This window comes from Sarcophilus harrisii, chromosome 3 (assembly GCF_902635505.1).
Source record: "Sarcophilus harrisii chromosome 3, mSarHar1.11, whole genome shotgun sequence".
Lineage (NCBI taxonomy): Eukaryota > Metazoa > Chordata > Mammalia > Dasyuromorphia > Dasyuridae > Sarcophilus > Sarcophilus harrisii.
In genome coordinates this window covers 213,721,146-213,741,533 of record NC_045428.1, presented here as the reverse complement: position 1 = coordinate 213,741,533, position 20,388 = coordinate 213,721,146, and the positions used below count along the sequence as shown (strand labels likewise).

The window sequence follows — 20,388 nt, the reverse complement described above, 5'->3', positions numbered from 1 at the left end:
ACAAAACAGGTTATCTGAAATAATTAGATATCAACTCTGAGCTAAAAAAAAAAAAAAAAAAATTGCAGGGCTTTACTTTCAATTAAGAAGGAGCTGATTAGCATAATCAGCAGAAAAGCTTTAGTCAGTAAAGACCTTACATGTCATCAAGTTGATCTTACATGGCATCAAGTTCCACCCCATAATTTTAACTGAGTAAAATCAAGTTCAATAAATAATTTGCCCTTCCCTCAGCATATAGGATGAGGATTAATGTCCAAGGAGCATAGAAAGATAAAGAACGTTGTATAACTTTAAATATTAAACAGGAGAGTTTACATTTTATCCTAAAGAAAACAGGAATCGCATTTTTGATTTCCTTCACAAGCTAATTGTACAATAATTCAGAGCCTGATTCTTTTTGTACAGCAAAATAATGTTTTGGTCATGTATACTTATTGTGTATCTAAGTTCTATTTTAATATATTTAACATCTACTGGTCATCCTGCCATCTAGGGGAGGGGGTGGGGGGGGTAAGAGGTGAAAAATTGGAACAAGAGGTTTGGCAATTGTTAATACTGTAAAGTTACCCATGTATATATCCTGTAAATAAAAGGCTATTAAATTTAAAAAAAAAAAAAAAAAAAGAAAACAGGAATCACTGGAGCTGATATATTCACAGGAATATATGACACAGACTGGATTGGAGGAGGCTTGAGATAGGGAAACAAATAACACATTACCAAAATAATCCAGGTAAGAGTTTATGAGGGCCTGAACCATGGTATTAGCTGAAAAGGGAGTCAGATGAAAGAGATATTGTGAAGGTCGAAATAGTAAGAATTAACAAATAAGATATGTGAGTAATAGACAGTAAGAAGTTCAATATAATGCCAAGTTTATAAACCAAGAAGACTGGAAGAAAAGAATACCTTTGACAGAAATAAGAACATCTTAAAGAAAGCTTAACCTATATCCAATTAGTTGCCAAATCTTGTCATTTGGAAGAGGGAAAAGTTTAGACTGCAGGGGTCCTCAAACTAAGGTCTCGGGCCAGTTGCGGCAGCTGAGGATGATTATCCCCCTCACCCAGGGCTATGAAGTTTTTTTATTTAAAGGCCCACAAAACAAAGTTTTTGTTTTTACTATAGTCCGGCCCTCTAATAGTCTGAGGGACAGTGAACTGTCCCCCTATTTAAAAAGTTTGAGGACCCCTGGTTTAGAGAGAAAAGATTAATAAGCATTTATTATTGTCAATCACCATGCAAAGATTTAAAAAAAAAAAAAAAAAAAAAAGACTAGTCTTTCCCCTCCAGGAGCTTACACTCTAATATGGGAAAGCATATATAGGGGAAAGGTAACTAAGACGGGAAGCATAAAGTTGGGGGGAATGGGAAGAAGCAGCAGGCAGCTGATATGGCCTGGGCAGATGATTAGAATGGATGTGAAGATAATATTATTCATGTTTTGGTGTCTAGATATCTTATATTAAGTGAGCTATTTTATACTCAGTACCCAATCAAATGACTTGGGCCTACAATGGAAACTTCAAGTGGTGTGATGGCTTGTGTGAATGGCTGGATGGGATATGAAACTAAAAAATGAATAATGCCCCTAAGAAACTGACTTCAGAGAAATACAGATCTGAATAATTAGAGAAACATTAACTGCTCATAGTTGGGCTATGTGAATATAAAATGAAAATACTATCCAAGTTAATTTACTTTTTTTTCAATGCCCATTCAAACTACCTAAAAAAAATAAAAAAGCATCCACCTGGAAAAACAAGAGTCTAAGAATTGATTTTAATGGACATTATATATAACATACATAATAAGTAATATATAACAAAAGCCAATTTCCAATAGACAAAGACAAATTACGTGAAAAAAGCTCTCAAAGGAAGAATTATGCTATCAACAGATAATTTGAAAAATTATATTTGAAAAAAGGTATACCAAGTAACTAATAATTAGAGAAATACAAATTAAAGTAACTCTGAGATTCTATTGTAGACCCTCCTGAAATATTAAAAAAAAAAAAGGAAAAAAATAACTGAAAAGGACATTTATGGGAAAATATGTGAACTGATCCATCTATTCTGGAAAACAACCAAAAAGGTACTAAACTGGGCACACACTTTGACCCTGCATCAGAACAAAGCCTATAGACTCCCAAGAGAAGGAATAAAGAAGAAAATAACTCATAAGTATTTTTAAAAAATTATAGCAGGTCTTTTTCTAGTAGCAAAGAATTGGAAACTAAGAGGGTATACCCATTCATTGGAGAATGACTGATGGTATTTGAAACTAATGAAATTTTATAATTCTATATGAAATAATAAAATATTTTTTAGACACACCTGGAAAAACAATTTACACAATAACAACACAGAAAGGAAAAAACAACAAAGAAAGTGTTTCTCAGTAAAGGAAAATAAACAAGATAGCTTTAAGCTCAAGAGATTTGATGAGGAAACATACTATCCACAGCCTCACAGTGAGGAACCAACTCACTGTACAAAATGAGATTACATATTTTAAGATATGGCCAATGAATAGATGTGATTTTCTTGACTATATATATCTGATATGAGTGTTTTGTTTTTCTTTCATTTTTTTTTTTTGTAAGGGAACAATTGGGAGTGAAAACAGGATTAGCCAAAATTGTCAAAATTAAAAAGGAGGGTCAATGAAGGATTTTTAAAATAATTCACAAAAGAAAACAAAATCAGTAGAAATCAAATAGAACAGTATTGAAAATTTGTTTAATTTGTTGTACATGAAGAAGAAAGAATGTTTTCTATGATGCAGACACTCTGTAACATGTACATTCCTTTTGTATTCATCTGCTCTGTATATAGAAATACTTATCTTACTACTGAGTGTTCAATCAAAATAAAAAAAAAATAAAAGAATGAACAGCATTCCTATTTAACAAAAAGTTCAAAGTGTTTTGCCACATTGATTATCCTGTAGTAAGTATTGTTATATACAAACACAGAAGGTTAGACCCTTTTTCCAAGTTTTTCTTCAGAGATCTTGAACAAAATAGCCATTTTCAAGTGGTAGCAGTCAGGTGACTGAAAGGTTTCCTAAGCATTAACAGAGAAAACAGGAAGGAGAAATACATTGACAGATAGGTTGAGGAGGAAAGAAGATGATCAGTTTAAGGTGGGACATCTAAGTAGAGATGTCTATATATAGTGAAAATACAGAACAGTAACTCAGCTGAGGGGTCACAAATTGAGATTTATAATTAGAGATCTTCTATAATAGGGATGGCTGTTGGAGTTACAAGAGAAACAGAAATAAAATACTTTTTTTACTGAATAGTGTATTCGATAACTTGCCAACCACTCTCTCACTTCCGATACTGGATAACAATCTGAAACAGTAATTTTTTCCTTATTTTACATATAAGGAAACTGAGTATAAGAGAAATTGAGTGTCCTTCTCCAAAGTCACACAACTAGAGTAGTGTAGCTTGTTTACAGGCTTAGGTCTTCTGATTTTAAGAATACCACTTTTTTCTTATTAAACATGAAAAGAAAAAGAAAAGAAAAAACATCTTTTTCATGAAAGTAAATCAATTTTACCTGATAAAAGATAGTTAAAAAGAAACAAGCAATATTCAAAAGAAGAAACACAAACTATTAAAAGCTATCTGAAAAAATATTCAAAATTACTAATGAGATAAAGAAAAGCGCTCTAAGGTATCTACTGTCTTATTTTCAGCAAACAGTATTCAAAAATGAGATGGAAAATTTCAATATGTAAAAACTGACATGCAAATTTGCTGTTGCTAGAGTTATAATTTGGTACAACCAATTTAAAAACAGTATGGGGGCATCTAGGTGGCATAGTGGATAGAGTACCAACCCTGAAGTCAGGAGGACCAGAGTTCAAATCTAGTCTGGTCTCAGACACTTAATACTTCCTAATTGTGTGACCCTGGGCAAGTCAGGGTCCCCAATTGCCTCAGGGGGAAAAAAGTATAAAATTATATAATAAAAATTAGAAAATTATTTTACTCAGTAATACCATTATTAGGTTTCTATTCCAATAAAATTATTACAGAAGAAGAAAGACCTATCTGTACAGAAATATTCCCAATGACACTATTTGTAATAACCATAGAAGTGGGTCCACACAAATTTATGTCCTATAACCTCAACTGAGTTGAGGTTCTGCCTGCTTCCAGGCAATCCTACTATATCTCCTTTATCACACACTCTCCCATTCTGCACATAAACTCTTCCAGATCTTTTCCTCCCTTCTCAAACCTCCCAGATCCAAAGAACAATATGTTTACAAATACGTTAACAAAAAAGTCATATGGCAACAAAACTCATGTTATACACAACTAAAGATACTGGTATTTCCTTTGTTTAAAAATAAATTAAGGACATTTAAACCAATAGTAATTAACAAAAAAAATGTAAATTCATATACTAAGTACTTTTTTATGCAATTTTGTCAGAAGATATATTTTGTGGTTTGAGAGATCGATATTTATAAACTGAGTTAACAATGGACCTTGTTCTACCACCAGTACTCTTGAAAATCTTTCACTTTTCACTGATTCCTTTCCACACGTCATTATTCTTGAATTTCTCCAATTCATTATTTTGACCCTTTCAGACATTAAACTGTGTGGTTCCCCCCATATCCATTCACTGTAAATCTTGAAAAAGTAGTCTATATACAATATACACTATTGCAAGCTACCTGATTTCTCACTACCTACTCTTTCTACATCCTTTTGACATGATTCCTATCTTCTATATTGAAATTATACTCTTAAAGAGTGTACTAATGCCCTAATAACAGCCAAACTCTGCATTCTACTTTAAGTCTTACTCTCCCTCTTAACCTTCATATAAAATTTAATATTATTGGAGCCTCTCTTATTCTGGATACTTTTTCCACTCTTGATTTCAGAAAGCATCTCATTCTCCTGAGTCTCCTAATGATCTATCCCTTTTATTGATATCTTATCCTCCTTTTGTTCACCTATTTTTTAAATGTTACCAAACTTCTATCCTTTGGCACTTTGTTTTTCATTTTCTGTGGCAATGTTTACTTAGTAATTTACTCTTATCAACTCCTACAGCAGAGATGACATCAAAATCTACATCTCCCAATCTAAACTCTCTTGAAAGTTCAAGACCCACATTTTCATCTGCTGCTCCACTGTCACTTTAAAGTGAAAATGTCTTCTAAGGGTCTATTTTATTTTTGTCAAATCTTCTAATTTCACAATTTCTGCCATTGTACCGACTCTTTCTTGTTCAAAAAATGTCACTTGGGAGATCCGTCAGAGTACACCCACCTTGAGCAGGCCATGGTGGAAAATGACCTGCTCAATGGTGAGGTGATTCATCTGGATGGAAGTAACTGCATACACCCATAATGCTGGAGGCCTAGGGTTTGGGTGTCTGCCTGGCTTCTCTCTGGCAACAGGGGCCCCGAGGCCTTTGCCTTCTATGCCTTAACCTCTTATCCCTAATAAAGGTAATCTTTCTGGGCTCTGTTAGACAGCAGAGCTGAGGAAGAGCCAAAAAAAAAAAAAAAAGTGTCAGATCCATAAGCTATTTAATATGAATGATGACATCTACGTCACTAAAAGAGATGCAGTTGATCACACACCAAAAAAAAAAAAACAAACAAAAAAAAGGGGGCCATTAGAAATATAATTATTAATTTGCTTCAGAAAATTATAAAGTTTAGCACCCCTGCAGTCCTTTATAATAGAGGGAAAAGTTGTTAACAAATTTTTGTCATCTCTTTAGTACTTATAAATAATCACACCCTATTAAGTGAAAGAAATAGCAATGCATTAAAGAAAGTCCATGTACCTTTGGCATCAAATAAGCAAACTTGAATTTTTTGTCAATAAAATGATAGTTGCATAATCTGCTACACTATACTACACTATTTATCTAACATTAGACTGAGAAAAGTTTACCTTCAATCCCTTTAAACCAACAATAGGGACACAGAGGAGTTACCACAAGAAAATTTCACAATTTCTCACACCATATCAAGCAGTAGTTGAAAGGATTCTAGGCTTATATTCCAAGACCATGGATAGTGTCTGACTAACCTATTCAACAGAGCATCTCCTAGTACAGAGAGAGCCATATAAGCAGTGATCACAAAATACTTTCATGTGATAATGAGGACTAACCCCGGGTCAGGGATGAGGTTTTGGCACTAAGCTGACTGCTTTGCCCAACAATAGACATTGATATATTCCATCTCCTGCCACCATGCCCTTGCTACAAAGTATGGTTCTTCTTGGCTGAAATGATCTTACTTCTCTTAATTCCCTAGTTTCTTTCTTTAAAACATGCCCAGGAATGTGTATCCCAATCTTAACTCAAATTGGCAGACTGGCTGCTCAGAAGTCCCATTACTACATTTCCTCTCAAGGTTCTACAATACCCTCAAGGGTTTAGAGGATATCTTCTCCTACTGCTGTGTTTCTTTCATTTAGCATCATCTGATATTAAAAATTAGGCAGACTTCATTAAATTTTAATTTTAATAGTACTCTACCCAAACACAAGAGGATAGGGTACACAAACACAAGATCAGAATACATGTGGCAAAAGCAGGTAATACAGCTTTTTAAAGTCTTTGTTAGAGTCCTCAAGATTTCTTCCAAATATAATGTTGCTTTTCTGCAAAGCTTCTTATACAGCCTTGAATCTGCCTTGCCTCATTGCTTCTGGTAATTTTTGGTTCCTAAGGTATTCACTGCTTCCAATAACTAAAAAAAAGCCTAAATCTTCCACCCCTACTTTGGCTTGTGAGACTAACACAGAGTTCCAGTCTGCTGTTGTACTCTCTGTCCCCAAGAGATTCTCTTTTGGGATTATCACTCAGATATATAAAATTCTCGATTCCAAATTACCTTGCTCATTTTAAACAAATCCCAAACTTCATGACCAAGTCCTTCACCCAATCAGAAGAAACTTCCCATTCCATCTATTGGAAATGTGGAAATGTCTAGGCCTTTTTTCACATAAGAGTTTATACCTAGAATTGACTGATATAGTTGAGGTGTGTTCTCACTTGTTAAAGATGCCAGTATTAACTGCAGTACCAATTCTTACCCTTACACTTTAAAGTCCAGATCTATTGCATTTATAGGGGGAAAAAAAGTAAGCAGCTATTTCTTACATAGGTCAATGAGTTCCATGCTGTTTCAGAACTGAAATAACGACTCATTCAATTATCAGAACTTAATATTAGATTTCTTACTGCTTCAAAGCATGACTTCTCATGATTATGTTTAATTAATATATATATATATATATATATATATCTGCTATTTAAGTATTTATCTTTCAGATAAAACTTCAGTTCTTATGGGTATAATACATTAAGTCATATTTCCATTTCTCTTTACTATTATCTCACAGATTTTTAATGCTATGTGAAGTTTATTAGTCTATCATAGTCAACCTCACATATAACATATTGATTTCTTTAAACATATACTATTACATCTAATTCATAAATTAATACTAATTTTAATCTATTTTATGAAAGTAGCATTACATTTTTCTAAGGACTGTTACCTCCCCAGGGACATATCATGTGTATACATAACATGACTGATAAAAATAAAGTCTTTTCAAACTCTTCTACAGTAAAAATTACTGAACCACTTTCTAAACTCTTGAATACATAAAGTAATGTTTAAATTTTTAACCAATACAAATTCAATTTCTAAGGAGATGCAAAATTAATATGAAAGATAATCTGAATGATAATTCAGAATGGGAGAAAGGATGCTGCATAATCTTATTCAAGATAACATGAGAAATAATTTCCCCAAGAGAGGGACTAAGTGGGACAACTGGAGTTCATTTGAAAATAAACTTCACAGAATAGGGTCATTAATTTGTCTTACATGTCAAGTGAAATAAATACTGGGTATCTAAATTATTAACATGTATAGATAATATACAAATATAACCACAGTATCTAAAACTATAGCTATAAGATCACAGGAATCAAGGAAAAGAAAGAAATTGTAGTTATTATATTGTCTTCTAGAAAATAGTATGGAAAAAAATCTGCTTCTGTTTAAAGACAGGTTATTTAGTCTTACTATGTGAAATGTTTTGTATTTTTCTAATGAGAGAGAAAAGAAAATTTTATGGAAGAGGGGCAGAGAGAGAAAAGCTTAGAAAACCATTTGTTTTCCCTTTATAACTTAAGATTAAGAAAGATGAGTTTGTCTATGGACAAATGCCAGAGTAGAACTGATAATCATTTGATCAAAATAAGGAATAAACTACTATAGGAACCTTTGATACAAACTTTAGTAGATAAAACAAAAGAGCCAATATGTACTTTAAAAGGACAGTGGTGAGAGCATGAATTTTAAGAGGATTTGGAAGAGAAAGATACAAAATCATGAATACTTAAAAATCCGATTTTATGAGCTTGCTTTAAAAGAGTTACATTTAAGCAATTTTTAAGGTTTGTTTAAACTGAAGGCATGATGAAACACATTTTTGTCTTCTCTTAAGATAGGGATAAGGGTGAGAGGAGGACTTATAAAACTGTGATTTCTTTTTTGTTTTAAGAAAGGGGTTCTTTTAGCAGCAAAATTTATTGGGAAATTAGTGTGACTCAGAAACAAAAGGCACCTATAAAACAACGCATTTAACTGTTCTAATAACAATTTGTTTTTATATAATTACTATTAATACAAATAAAGTATGGAAAATTATAATTAAATCTGGATGAACTAGAATAAAAAGCTACAGTCTTCATTCTCAGAGACAGCAAAATACCTTAAAGGTAGGTATGACTCCAGATGGTGGTATATTTAAATTATATGGATAATTCGAAAATGGTGAATAAACTCCTCTGAGATTCTATAATGAAAAAAGTTATGAAGTGATTGCTGTCACTAGTCTCAAATTATATTTCCAGATCTAAATTTTGGATGAATTTTAGTCCTCAAATTCCATTAGTCTACAACAAAGTTCAAAATTACCACTGTCTATTCACAATCTATCACAAATGCCCCCTCTCCTGACATTATTTTTGTCACTATTCTGTTGTCTTTATATAGAATCATCCTTCATTCAAAGTGTTTTATAAATCTACCTAATCTGCCATTTTCTTAAAAATATCTTTTGTAGATATCTCTACTTTCCACTTCTACTACAATCACCAAAGTGTATGTCTCTATTAATTATTAGAGTACATTCCTCCCTCATTTACTTGCTATCACTCAGAGATTCTTATTTTTTTTCTATATCATGACACTTTCGGTAATCTGACCAAGTCTATGGATCTTTCATCATAATGATACTTGTTAATGTATAAAATAAAATGCATAGGATTACAAAGGAAATCAATTATATAAAATTACCTGTTCTTTAAACAAGTTCTGACACCCCAAATTAAGATACCCTGTTCTAATTTCTCCCTAGTTATTCTGATCCAGTCAATGTAATACTGCTAGATTAATCTTTCAAAAACATCACTTTCATTCTGTTACTCCCCTGTTCAAAATGCTTCAAAGAATCCCTCTGCCCACAGGATAAAATCCAAACTCCTTAAATTCACAATGAAGCCCTGCCCTTGCTCCCCACAACCCTCTACAATACAACCTCACTCTTATCTGCATTCCTTAATAATCTCTGTATGTATTCATTAACATGAATCTTTGGCTTAAATCAGACCAGGCTTCACACATTCTCCTCCCTCCATCCAAATATAAAATGTTCTTGTCTCCAAGTCTCAGCTGATAATATTCCTCTGTTTGTAGTGCAGCATGGTATTTTAGAAAGAATAGATAACCTGAGAATCAGTTTTACTATTTAGTAATCATTAGATCTTAGACAAATAACGTGGCTTCTCAGAGTACCAGTTGGTTCATCTCTAGATAGTTGTATAATTTGCTTCGTGGAGTTTCTGTGAGGAAAGAAACTTGCAAATTATAAATCTATTTATCTTTTAAATCTATTATTTATCTATTATCTGATCTATTAATCTATATCATTAATAATGTAACTTTTTGAGCCCAGCTCAAATACCTCTTCAGAAACTGAAGTCTCAACTATGAGTGATTTATACTGATCTCCCATTCGACAATGTATATAGTGCTCATTTTGCAATTAATGGCATATTACTTCATATTATTATTTAAGTGGTTTATATATGTGATTAATAAATGCTTTTCATTCAAGTCAAATCATCAAGAAAATACTGCATAAGCAGAAAGATAGTCCTGCTCTCAAAAGCTTACATTCTAATAGGAAAGAAAATACATAAAAAAAAGCCAAAAAAGGCATAGGGGGAGAAGATACTCAGTAGGGACAAGAAGACAGTATAGAGAGTCAGGGGTGGAAGCCAGAGAGGAGTGTAGACATGACTGACTTGGCCACTTTCCTCAAAAATGGAGATTTGGGGGAGAACCAACCAAGAGGAATTAGACAGGGATAGAATGAAGTGGAGGAGTCTTGGGGTGAAGTGAATTTTCAGGATGAGAAGATATGCTTATAGTGTAGTGGGAAAAGTAGAGTCCAGATTAGAGTCTGGAGAACAATGAATACATGGATGACCTGGCCACTTTGCTTAAAGCTGAGGTTCTGGGACAAATTAAACAAACAGAGGAAGGGACAACTGTGTCACAGTGTAGATAGAGCCCAGTAAGCTTCCAGGAGGATACGTCTGAATCAGTAGGATCCCCGGTCTAAGATGGCTAAAGTGTAAGAATAGGGAAAATTCTTTTATTTATTCTTTACTCAATTGATTTTTTATTCAATTTTCTAAAACTCTTAACTTATGGAGAATGTGCTATGTACATTTGGTAGAGGGAGTTTCCTCTTCAGGAATTCCCTATGCCACAGTATGGTTAATTTTTTTTCCTATCAGATTCTTAGAATCATAAAATTCTGGAACTAGAAAAGTATCTTAGAAATCATTTATTTCATTGTCAATATTTGAACTCGGCTCTCTGAAACTCTCATTCCAACTTTCTTTCCATCTAGCTGGCCAAGTTTGTTCTTAATTTATTCTATTGGCTGTGTGGAACAATAATGACACCTGAGTCAATTAGCCTGGAAAGCAATGATCATATTTATCAATTCATTTTAACATACAGAAAATTTTCATGAGGCAGCAGTACATCAAATTAAGTATATGCAAGTATACTAATTGATTGTCTAATAGTACTTTGCCAACTTCAAATCTTAAACCTAGGGCCAACATATTTGGAAAGTGATTGTAAAAATACAATGTAAGAGAAATCTATGACAATACAAAATATAATTTATTTAGCTAAAGAGAAAACCGAGAAACTTGGCCAAACATTCCTGTAGTTAAAGAGAATGAAGGCTAAGAATCCTAGGAGAAATAAAAGTTATTTTCTAAAATCAGTTGTAATTAAACATTCAAGATTATAAATCTGTTGTATGACTTTCAGAGTAACTTTATATATTCTCATCTCATTGAACTATACTAGATTATAAAAAGTTATAAAAGATTTCTTTTAAAATAATCAGCTTTTAACAAGGCAGTGGCAAAAATATAAATATCTCTGGTTTTAGGTGTGAGGGTAAGGGGGATAGAGGAGTCTAAAGAAGTCTATTTTTAAGTTTTCAGTTCCCTCCAATAACGTCTTCCTTTGATGTTTCATTGAGGTATGGAGGTGCCCCTGGGATTCTTCAAGACTGCTTTATTAGATCTTTCCAGGCAAGAAAGAATGTGAATAAAACATGGTAACAGACAATATACCTGCTATAAGAGGAGCAAGAGTACTGTACAAAGTCTGAGGAAGCTAGTAGTATTATAGACTGTCTATTAAATTACAGAAGATTAATTTACAGTCTTTATCTGTAAAAGGAATATCCAAACCGATAAAATTACTCAATCTGGAACATAGCATGGCATACACACTTGGAGTCAGAAGACTTGGGTTCAAATTCCACCTTTGACATTTACAAGCTCTGTGATCACAGACAAGTTATTGAACCTAAGTCACAATTTTGTCACCTGTAAAATGGGGATAATACCCCAAGTATATACCTCAAAGGGTTCAAATAAGATATCTGCAAAGATCTTGACAAACTTCACAGTTCTATAATTATTAGTTATTAGTGTTGCTTTAGGTTGAAAGCAAAAGGGAAAAAAAAAACTTTAGACGTTCCTTGGAAGGGAATTAAATTACTATTTTAAAATAAGATTCTTTTACTCCCCAAATCTATTTAATCTTATCATTTCTGGTATCTTTTATACCACTTCAAGTATTATTGTATATTTTTTCCTTAAGGTATAGACATTCTGTTTTGTAATTGGAGTATTGTCACTAAATAAAAAGTAATTTCTTTACTATACTGCCTGAACTATATACTTGCTAAACCATAACTAAGAAAACTAGGTTAGTATTTCAAAAGTAATGTGAATTCTTCAGTTTATCCATATTAAATATTTCCATTTCCATTTTCCCTCTTTTTATTCAATGTCACTCAAGATTTCTTTCCATCGGCCTAAAATCATGTTGGACTACTTGTAATTTGGCTTCTGCCCCCACCACTGTATTGCAACTGTTTCTTGAAAGGCAGTAATGACTTGTTATTTATTAAATCCCAAAGCCTCCCTTTTTTTCAAACCTTTAGCTTCCTTGATATGTATGATACATCTCAGAATGATGAATAATATTCTCTAAATATAATTGTAGAGTCTCTCCCTTTATGTTTCTTTTGCTGTCTCTTCATCTTTTTCCTATCCTCCAAACATGGACATCTCTTAAGGTTTTATTGTGAATTAAGAGAAGTTCTAAAGAATACCCAGGACAATATTTTTAAAGTCATCTAGTCTCCAATATAAGTTGCCTAGAATGTGAAACTCAAACTCCTTCAGATGCAAAACATTTCATTTTTGGATAGTTTTAGTTAAAGAAACTGTTTCTTTATATACAAATTACCACTCTACAACTTAGCGACTGATTCTGTCACTAAGTTGAATTAAGCAAAATTTTTGAAGTAAAAAAAAAATTAAATTCTCTTCCAGATGACTGTTCATCATATACCTAAAGATAAAGATCCAATTCCCCTAAGTCTCTTCTCCTCTAAGTTAAGCATCCTCAGTTCTTTCAGCTCCTTGGACAATGCGCCTCTTTACCATGCAGATATTCTAGAGAAATCTAGACAAACTCACCACAAGAAGGGGCTAAAAGAAATATGGGATGCAATTAGAAGATCTGGTAAGCACTAGTAAGAAATGCCAAATCCTACCCAGAATTTAAGAAATAAGAAAAACAGAAGAGAGGAGTGACAATGAGTAATTTTCATATGTAGAAGAGAGGAGGAAAGGGAAATTATGACAGATGGTCTCTATTTTTTTTTTTTCGGTAAAGGAGAAGGCAAACTCCTTGAATACTAGAAAATAGTATGAGGAAGGAAAATTAAGGTATGGAACAGGCTTTCAGGAACTTTAGTCCATCAGGGAAGAATAAAAGGATGGCCACATAGCAATTAGATAAATTAATACATCTTTAATGGAGTCAATTTTCAAAAGTATTTTATTTTCTCTTGGAATCACGAGCAGGAATAGAGAAGGTAAATAGTAGGTACAAATCAAAGTTTGGCTTTGGCACGGCAAGAATGGTAGGATTTGGACAAAGAAGCAAAATTCAAGTGCAAGGAAGTGTACATAGCTCAATAGGTCAATCATAGTTTGTAAAGGAAAAATGTACTATTATATAAGTTCCTTGTAGGCAGAAATTGCTTCTTACCTTTCAAGGTATCTTGAAGGTGCCATTTATGTAATAGCTATCTAATGCTTGTTGAATTTAATTGAAGTATATTTATTTTTCTTGTCACTAACCATAAAGAAAATACTCTGTTATACAGAACTCACCTATTACATTTTTGTTTGCTTTCTAATTAAATTCAAAGATCAAAAGTTTTTTCCTAGGTCTGAGTTCTATTTTCATTTATTATCACAGCAAATACGCTATCAAGTATGACTTCGCCAAAGATGACCTATCCTTAGCCTCCTTTTTTTAAATCAGAGTTGAGTCCATCCATAAAAGAATTGCAGACTCGCTGCTGGTTATCTATCTATCAGAAATAATCTGAAGTGAAAAAGATGCAAAAAAGACAGGTTATGAACAAAGTTTCCAAATTTCAAAGTTAGGGGAAAAAATTCTAAACTACAGTGAGGCTGATGTACTTAGCACTGCTCTCTGGCAAATTATAGGGGGAAAATGTTAAATGTGAACATTTAGGGAAAAAAAAATCACAAAAAGCCAAGATGCTAATTAATAAGTCATATAATACTAAGATTAGGCACTTTATAAATATTGGATTGAGTTATATAAAGCGAATCAGGATCTTTTTGATGGGATTATTAGACTAGTGAATGTATCTTAACAACAAGGAGTGTCAATAGAACTAAGGAGATCTGAGATCAAGATTTCCCTTCATTAAATTACTAGATATGCGATATTAGACAATTAGTCTAATTAGACATTAGATATTATTCACCATCTAAGAGCTTCAGTTTCTTTTATTTAAACAGAGAAATGGCTGACCTCAAGATTATCACAAAAATCAATCACTTTCTGCCTTTCCTTTTATCTCTCTCTTTTTCTCTCTCTCCCCCTTTTCTTTTTCTGTCTCTCTCTCACAGACATACTGCTCAAAAAGTGATTTGCAAAATTGTAGTATTATTTACAAAGTATTAGGTTTATTCTAGCAAAATACTGACAAGGCCATTTATGATACCCTAATGAGTAAGTTAAAGAAATAGAGGTTAAATCAGTATAATTAGATAAGAGTCAAATCTCAATAAAATTTTTTGAGATGGAAGAGTCCTTCAAGATCATGTAATCAGTGCCCTTCATTTTATACTTGATAAAATTAAGGTCCAGAGGGGTCAAAGAACTAAGATTATACAATTAAAATCATATAGTTGAATAATTGTAGCCAAAGAATATTGGTTAATGGTCTGGGGTCAACCTTGAAGGAGGCCTCCACTGTTTTGCCACAGGGATCCATATATCCTTGGTCACCTCTCCATTTTTAATCAATTACTTTGATGAAAATACAGAAGGCTTATCAAGTTTATGCAGAACAAAAAGCAGAGAGGGATAACTAATACAAGGGATGAAAAAAAATAAAGATTCCAGCCATGATAGTTATAGTATTTATTCCCAGTCTACATAATGAAATTTACCAGGGCTCAATGTTAAATGTAGGCATTTTAGAGGGTGTGTGTGTGTGTGTGTTAGAATACCAATTTCAAAAGGAAATATATTACAGCAGAAGTAATATGTCAGACTCTTCTGAGTTAGGTTCAATCTACAACATTTAGTTTAACAGCAATTAGTGTTTCTTAAAAAAACAAAACTATCTAGTAGTTAGCTATAAATCCAATAAAACCAGTTGTGACATAGTTACCACAAAAACTAATACAACCTTAGGAGTAACAAGAAGAATGAAATGTCCAGTTCACAGGGCTGAATATTCTACTGCTTAAAGCAGGATAGCAGATTCTTCATAAATATTGGCTAAATTGGAGAAGAACATTTTTAAATCCTCAATCCACTATGACTGTGGAAATGCATCCCACACAGAAGCAGTGTGTTTATATACAGCAGACAGCATGTTGAAGCTGGAACAAAGAAGGCTGGTTCTAGATCCTGCCTCAAACGCTGTGTGACTCTGAACAAACAAGCCACTTCACCTTTTTTGGCTTGTTTTAATCATCTATAAAATTTGGTCTTAATGACTTCTAAGACACCTTCAATCTCCAAGATCCTGAGAATGACCTTGATCAAGGCACTTTATTTCTATGTGTCTTAATTTCTTCTCCTGTAAAGTTAAGAGTATTGCACTAAATTTTTAAGGTCTTAGATCTAATATTCTATGCCTTTGTGATTCTTGCTTAGGCTCTGCCTAACTATTCTCTCTTTCAGAAGATACAGGTCAAAATAAAACAAATACTTGTTTACCTCTATATTGTCTTGAGGGTAAAGAGGGATTCAGACCTAAAGAGTTATAAGTAATTAATCCACAAGCATTCAATAAGCATCTATTATGGGCCACGCATTTTCCTCAGTTAAGGGATCTATGAGGGCAAAAATGAAACTACCTGTTTCTAAAGCACTCACAATCCCTGGATTTCTTTATTCATCCTCAAACATCCTTAATTAGAAAAATGTTCTCCTATAAAGGTTTGATTCAGTTATGCTTATGTGGTCCATTGTTAAACTGATAAATTACAGAAAGAAATGCTGACCATCAAGATTGCAATTTATCCAGTGAGGTTCTAGAAATGAAAAAGTAAAGTGATTTATATTTAACTTATTCCCAAATTATAAATTAATTACAAAACAACCATTTTTGGTATGCTGTTCTAGAAAAGCTTCAATCAAAATCAAATATAACTTCTTTTTGGACTCAAAGGCAATTTTTTCTCTATAAAACAAAATCTGAATACCAAAGAAATTTTGAAAAAACTATTTATTATTCATTTTTGAGCTAAGATCCTTTGAAACACCAAAAAGCAATGTAAAAAAAAAATTAAGCTACATCAAGGAATATAATCATAATCAATGAAATAATACAGAATATTTCAAATAAAACATTTTGTTAAAATGTGTTTTAGGTAAACAAATGATATTTATCAATTTTAAAATGTATCTTGTATAATGGAAAATAGAAAAATGTGCCTTGTATTACTGAACAAATTGAAAATATTTTAAAATACTTCTCTTAAATATATATATACATATATATATTCTGTTTACTTAAACCATATTTATTTTTCTCCTTTTTAAAAGAAAAAAACAAAACTATCCCTATTACTATATTTATCTTCATCCTAAATTAATTTTACATCATTTCTATTTTCTAAACCTTACCCAACAATTATATATAACTAAAGAATGAATACAAACCAGTTATCGTCAAGAACATTACCAAAAGAGCTTGTCATTTACCAAAGAATTTAAATTGGTTATCTTCTAAATCTATTTGCCAGTATCAGACACTAAAAAAAAAAATGAGAAAAAATAAAATTTCCTATCAAATTATGCTTGATAAAAATACTAAATAGGAAAGATTTTAGTCCATTTTAAAATTTCCATGGTTAATATCAATATAGTACTGAATATCTCCAGTCAATATCTGCCCTTCTTCAGTTTTCAGTTAAAATAATTTCACTTTTTTGTATGGTATGCTTTCTTAGCAAAAAGAGTCACTTAATCAATATCTAAAGGAACAATTCCATTACTCCTATTGTAATCAGTATTCCACTGAAACTTTTAAAAAAATTGTTAGACATAAAGTTTCAGTTTTTTCATCTGTAATATGAGAGAATGGTACCGGACAAGCAACCACTAAAAGTGATTTTTCTTCACAGATGCAAATTTGTAACAGCCACAGTGTGGCAGCACCTACACTCTAAATCAGACGTAAAATCTGTCAAGTCAACTGTGATTAAAACTTTAGCTGATATTGCTCCTTATAATGCACTTCTTTTGCTTATGGATCTAAAAAAATTAGCTTTTAAAAGGTAGGACTATCTGGTTTATAATGTATTTAACTGAGAAGTCACTTCATTAAAACATATTCATACTCTACCAACAATTAAAGTGATTGAGGAAGAATAAGTAGAAAAGGTAGCATGAATTCCTCCCAGAAAGTACAGTGTCAAATTTTCCTGAGACGGCCAAATTTCCTACCAAGGTAGGAAACTAACTATGCTATTTATAGAATGCTATAAAGGTTGGAATGCCTCTTTATCTGATCTTATATGGCAAAGAAGTTTTCTACATAACTTACCTGTTCAATAATTAAATGTTAAAATACTTTGGTAAGATATTTTTGATGAAAATTTTTCTAAAATGCATTACATAGTTCCTTTTTCTTGAATATTCAGGATATAATTTAATATTATTATTTAGAATATAATATAATATTCAGAATGTTAACTTTTTCTTGATTATTCATGCTTTAATTATGAACATCAATTATCCTATGCTTTAATATAGCCATGCTCTCAGAGCCTGAGTTACATGGAAAGAACACTAAATGATCCCAGACTTTTGTTTTATAAAACGTTTCTACTTTTTACATTTGTTCACTCTCTCCTGTCAAAAAAAAACTTCTCATGGCTAAAATATTACCTGTCTTACATAGATTCACTTTTTCTTGTCTTTAACTATGGAAGACAGATGACTAAACTCTTAAGTTGGGAAAAAACTAAGAATCTAATGGCTGTAAGTGGGATATCTCCAGATATCTCCTATGAAGCATAAAAGCTTTCAGACAGCTTTTTTGCTGTCTAAGAAACTCAGGCTTTCACCCCCCATTACTCCCAGGTTTCCCAGTTATATACTAGATCAAAACTGTGCTTTGCAACTCCAAATTGGTGGGGAGAGGGGTAGCAAAATTATTTAAAATCAGCACACATTTATCTTTTATACCTATTTTATACACACAAAAATTTCTTGGGCAAGAAAGGGTCACAAGTTTAAGAAGTTTAAGAAGCCCTGAACTAACTGGCTAAGATTTCTAAATACTGTCACCTGCTTAGAGGACTGTGTATCTTTTAGTTAAAGCAATATTTTGCCTCATTAGAATGGATTCTTAATCTTCCCATAAGGGGAAAGAGCAGGGAACCTGAGAATCCAATAAGACCTGAATTCAAATCTCACCTCCAACATTTACTATTGTTATGGCTGTGGGCAAATACATTAGCTTCTTTAGATGTCAGCTTTAGTCTTCTCCTCTGCAAAACCTAAAACAATAAAATCTTGGGTCCTCTACCTCTTAGTTGTTGTGAGGACAAATGGGATAATGTGTGTAAGTGCTTGGCAGACCTTAAAGGGCTCCATAAATTTTTGTTAACATTTAAGTTTTTTTTTTTTCCTAGTAACTGAAAGCACTCTGAACATCTTGGTGTACTTATTAATATTCCTAATTCACCATGCATAAAGCATATAACCAGTTTAGGAGCTTCATGGGAGAACATAAATCTTCAATTAAATTGTCAATGGTCTAGAATTTAGGGGTCCTCAAACTTTTTAAATAGGGGGCCAGTTCACTGTCCCTCAAGCTGTTGGAGGGCCAGACTATAGTAAAAACAAAAACTTTGTTTTGTGGGCCTTTAAATAAAGAAACTTCATAACCCTGGGTGAAAGGGATAAATGTACTCAGCTGCTGCATCTGGTGCGTGGCCGTAGTTTGAGGACCCCTGGGATAATCAAGTGCTATAACTCCAGTGTCAATATTCAACCTCATTCTTGTGACTAAGGTATTTTTTTTTTGTCTCAATTTAAAAATTTAACTCTTTAAATAATTATTTCCAATAAGAAGTTTCAGAATCAAGAGTTGGTTGGAATTGATCAAAAAGTTCTCTGTAAAAACTCTTGATATGAATAAGAATCTTCTCTATAAGAAATCTATAACCTTCCAAAGCAGGAAGCTCTATTTGAAAGGACTGCTAAGTTTTATAACATTACATTTATATATATATAAACTAAATTTGCCTCTTTAAATTACATTATTCCTAATTTTGTGGGATCAAGCATAAAAAAGCTAGTAAATACTGCTTCCCAAGAATCTGATATTGCTAACTACTTCAACCACTCATTATTTGTGAAGCCAATTTTATATACATATATAGATATGCATATGTGTGTGAATGCACACACATATATGTGTGTGCACATATATCAATGTATATATTGTGTACACATAATTTACATGTGATATGCATCTCAGTCATGTAAAATGATAAATTTTATTAATCAAAAGAGAAATCTAAAAGCAATCAAACAATTTTTCAATATTAACTTTCATAATTTTCAAAATTCAAAGACTTTATATCTTACCTGTCTACTAGCTTTTTAGCAAATCCAAAATCAGTGAGCTTGATATGGCCTTCTTTATCTAATAATATATTTTCAGGTTTTAAATCTCTGTAAACTATTTCTTTGGAGTGCAGATATTCTATTGCACAGATAATCTCCGCAGAGTAAAATAGTCCTGTGCTGTTATTAAACCGTCCCATGTTTCTCAAGTAGCTGAAAAGTTCTCCTCCAGGAACATATTCCATCAACATATATAAAAATCTTTCATCATGGTAGGTCCAATATCTGCAATAAATAATGTTATATTTTGTTAGCAAATCATGAATCACATTGATATATTAAGAAACAAAATTTCCAAGTTGTCCTTTAGGAGAAATCATTTTAAGTTTAAATATCATAAACAAAAAGTGGTTAACAGATTTCATGCTAACATACAGACACCAGGTAAGAAGGACATTATTTGGATTAACATGATAATCAAAGACAGAAATTTGTAATTTACTTCACTAAACAGAAGAATTTTATCACCATTACCTCCCCCAAAAA

The 20,388-nt window shown here is 32.4% G+C and overlaps 1 protein-coding gene across 6 annotated transcripts in view; it reads right to left on the bottom strand.

The window, feature by feature from the left end:
• Positions 1-20,388, bottom strand: part of PRKX (protein kinase X-linked) — a 133,671-nt gene that overhangs the window by 33,346 nt on the left and 79,937 nt on the right. For all 6 annotated transcript variants that reach the window (XM_031959034.1, XM_031959035.1, XM_031959033.1 and 3 more), the window contains exon 3: positions 19,864-20,127. In XM_031959034.1, coding sequence (XP_031814894.1) covers positions 19,864-20,127 — 264 coding nt within the window. The remainder of the gene's footprint in view (positions 1-19,863; positions 20,128-20,388) is intronic.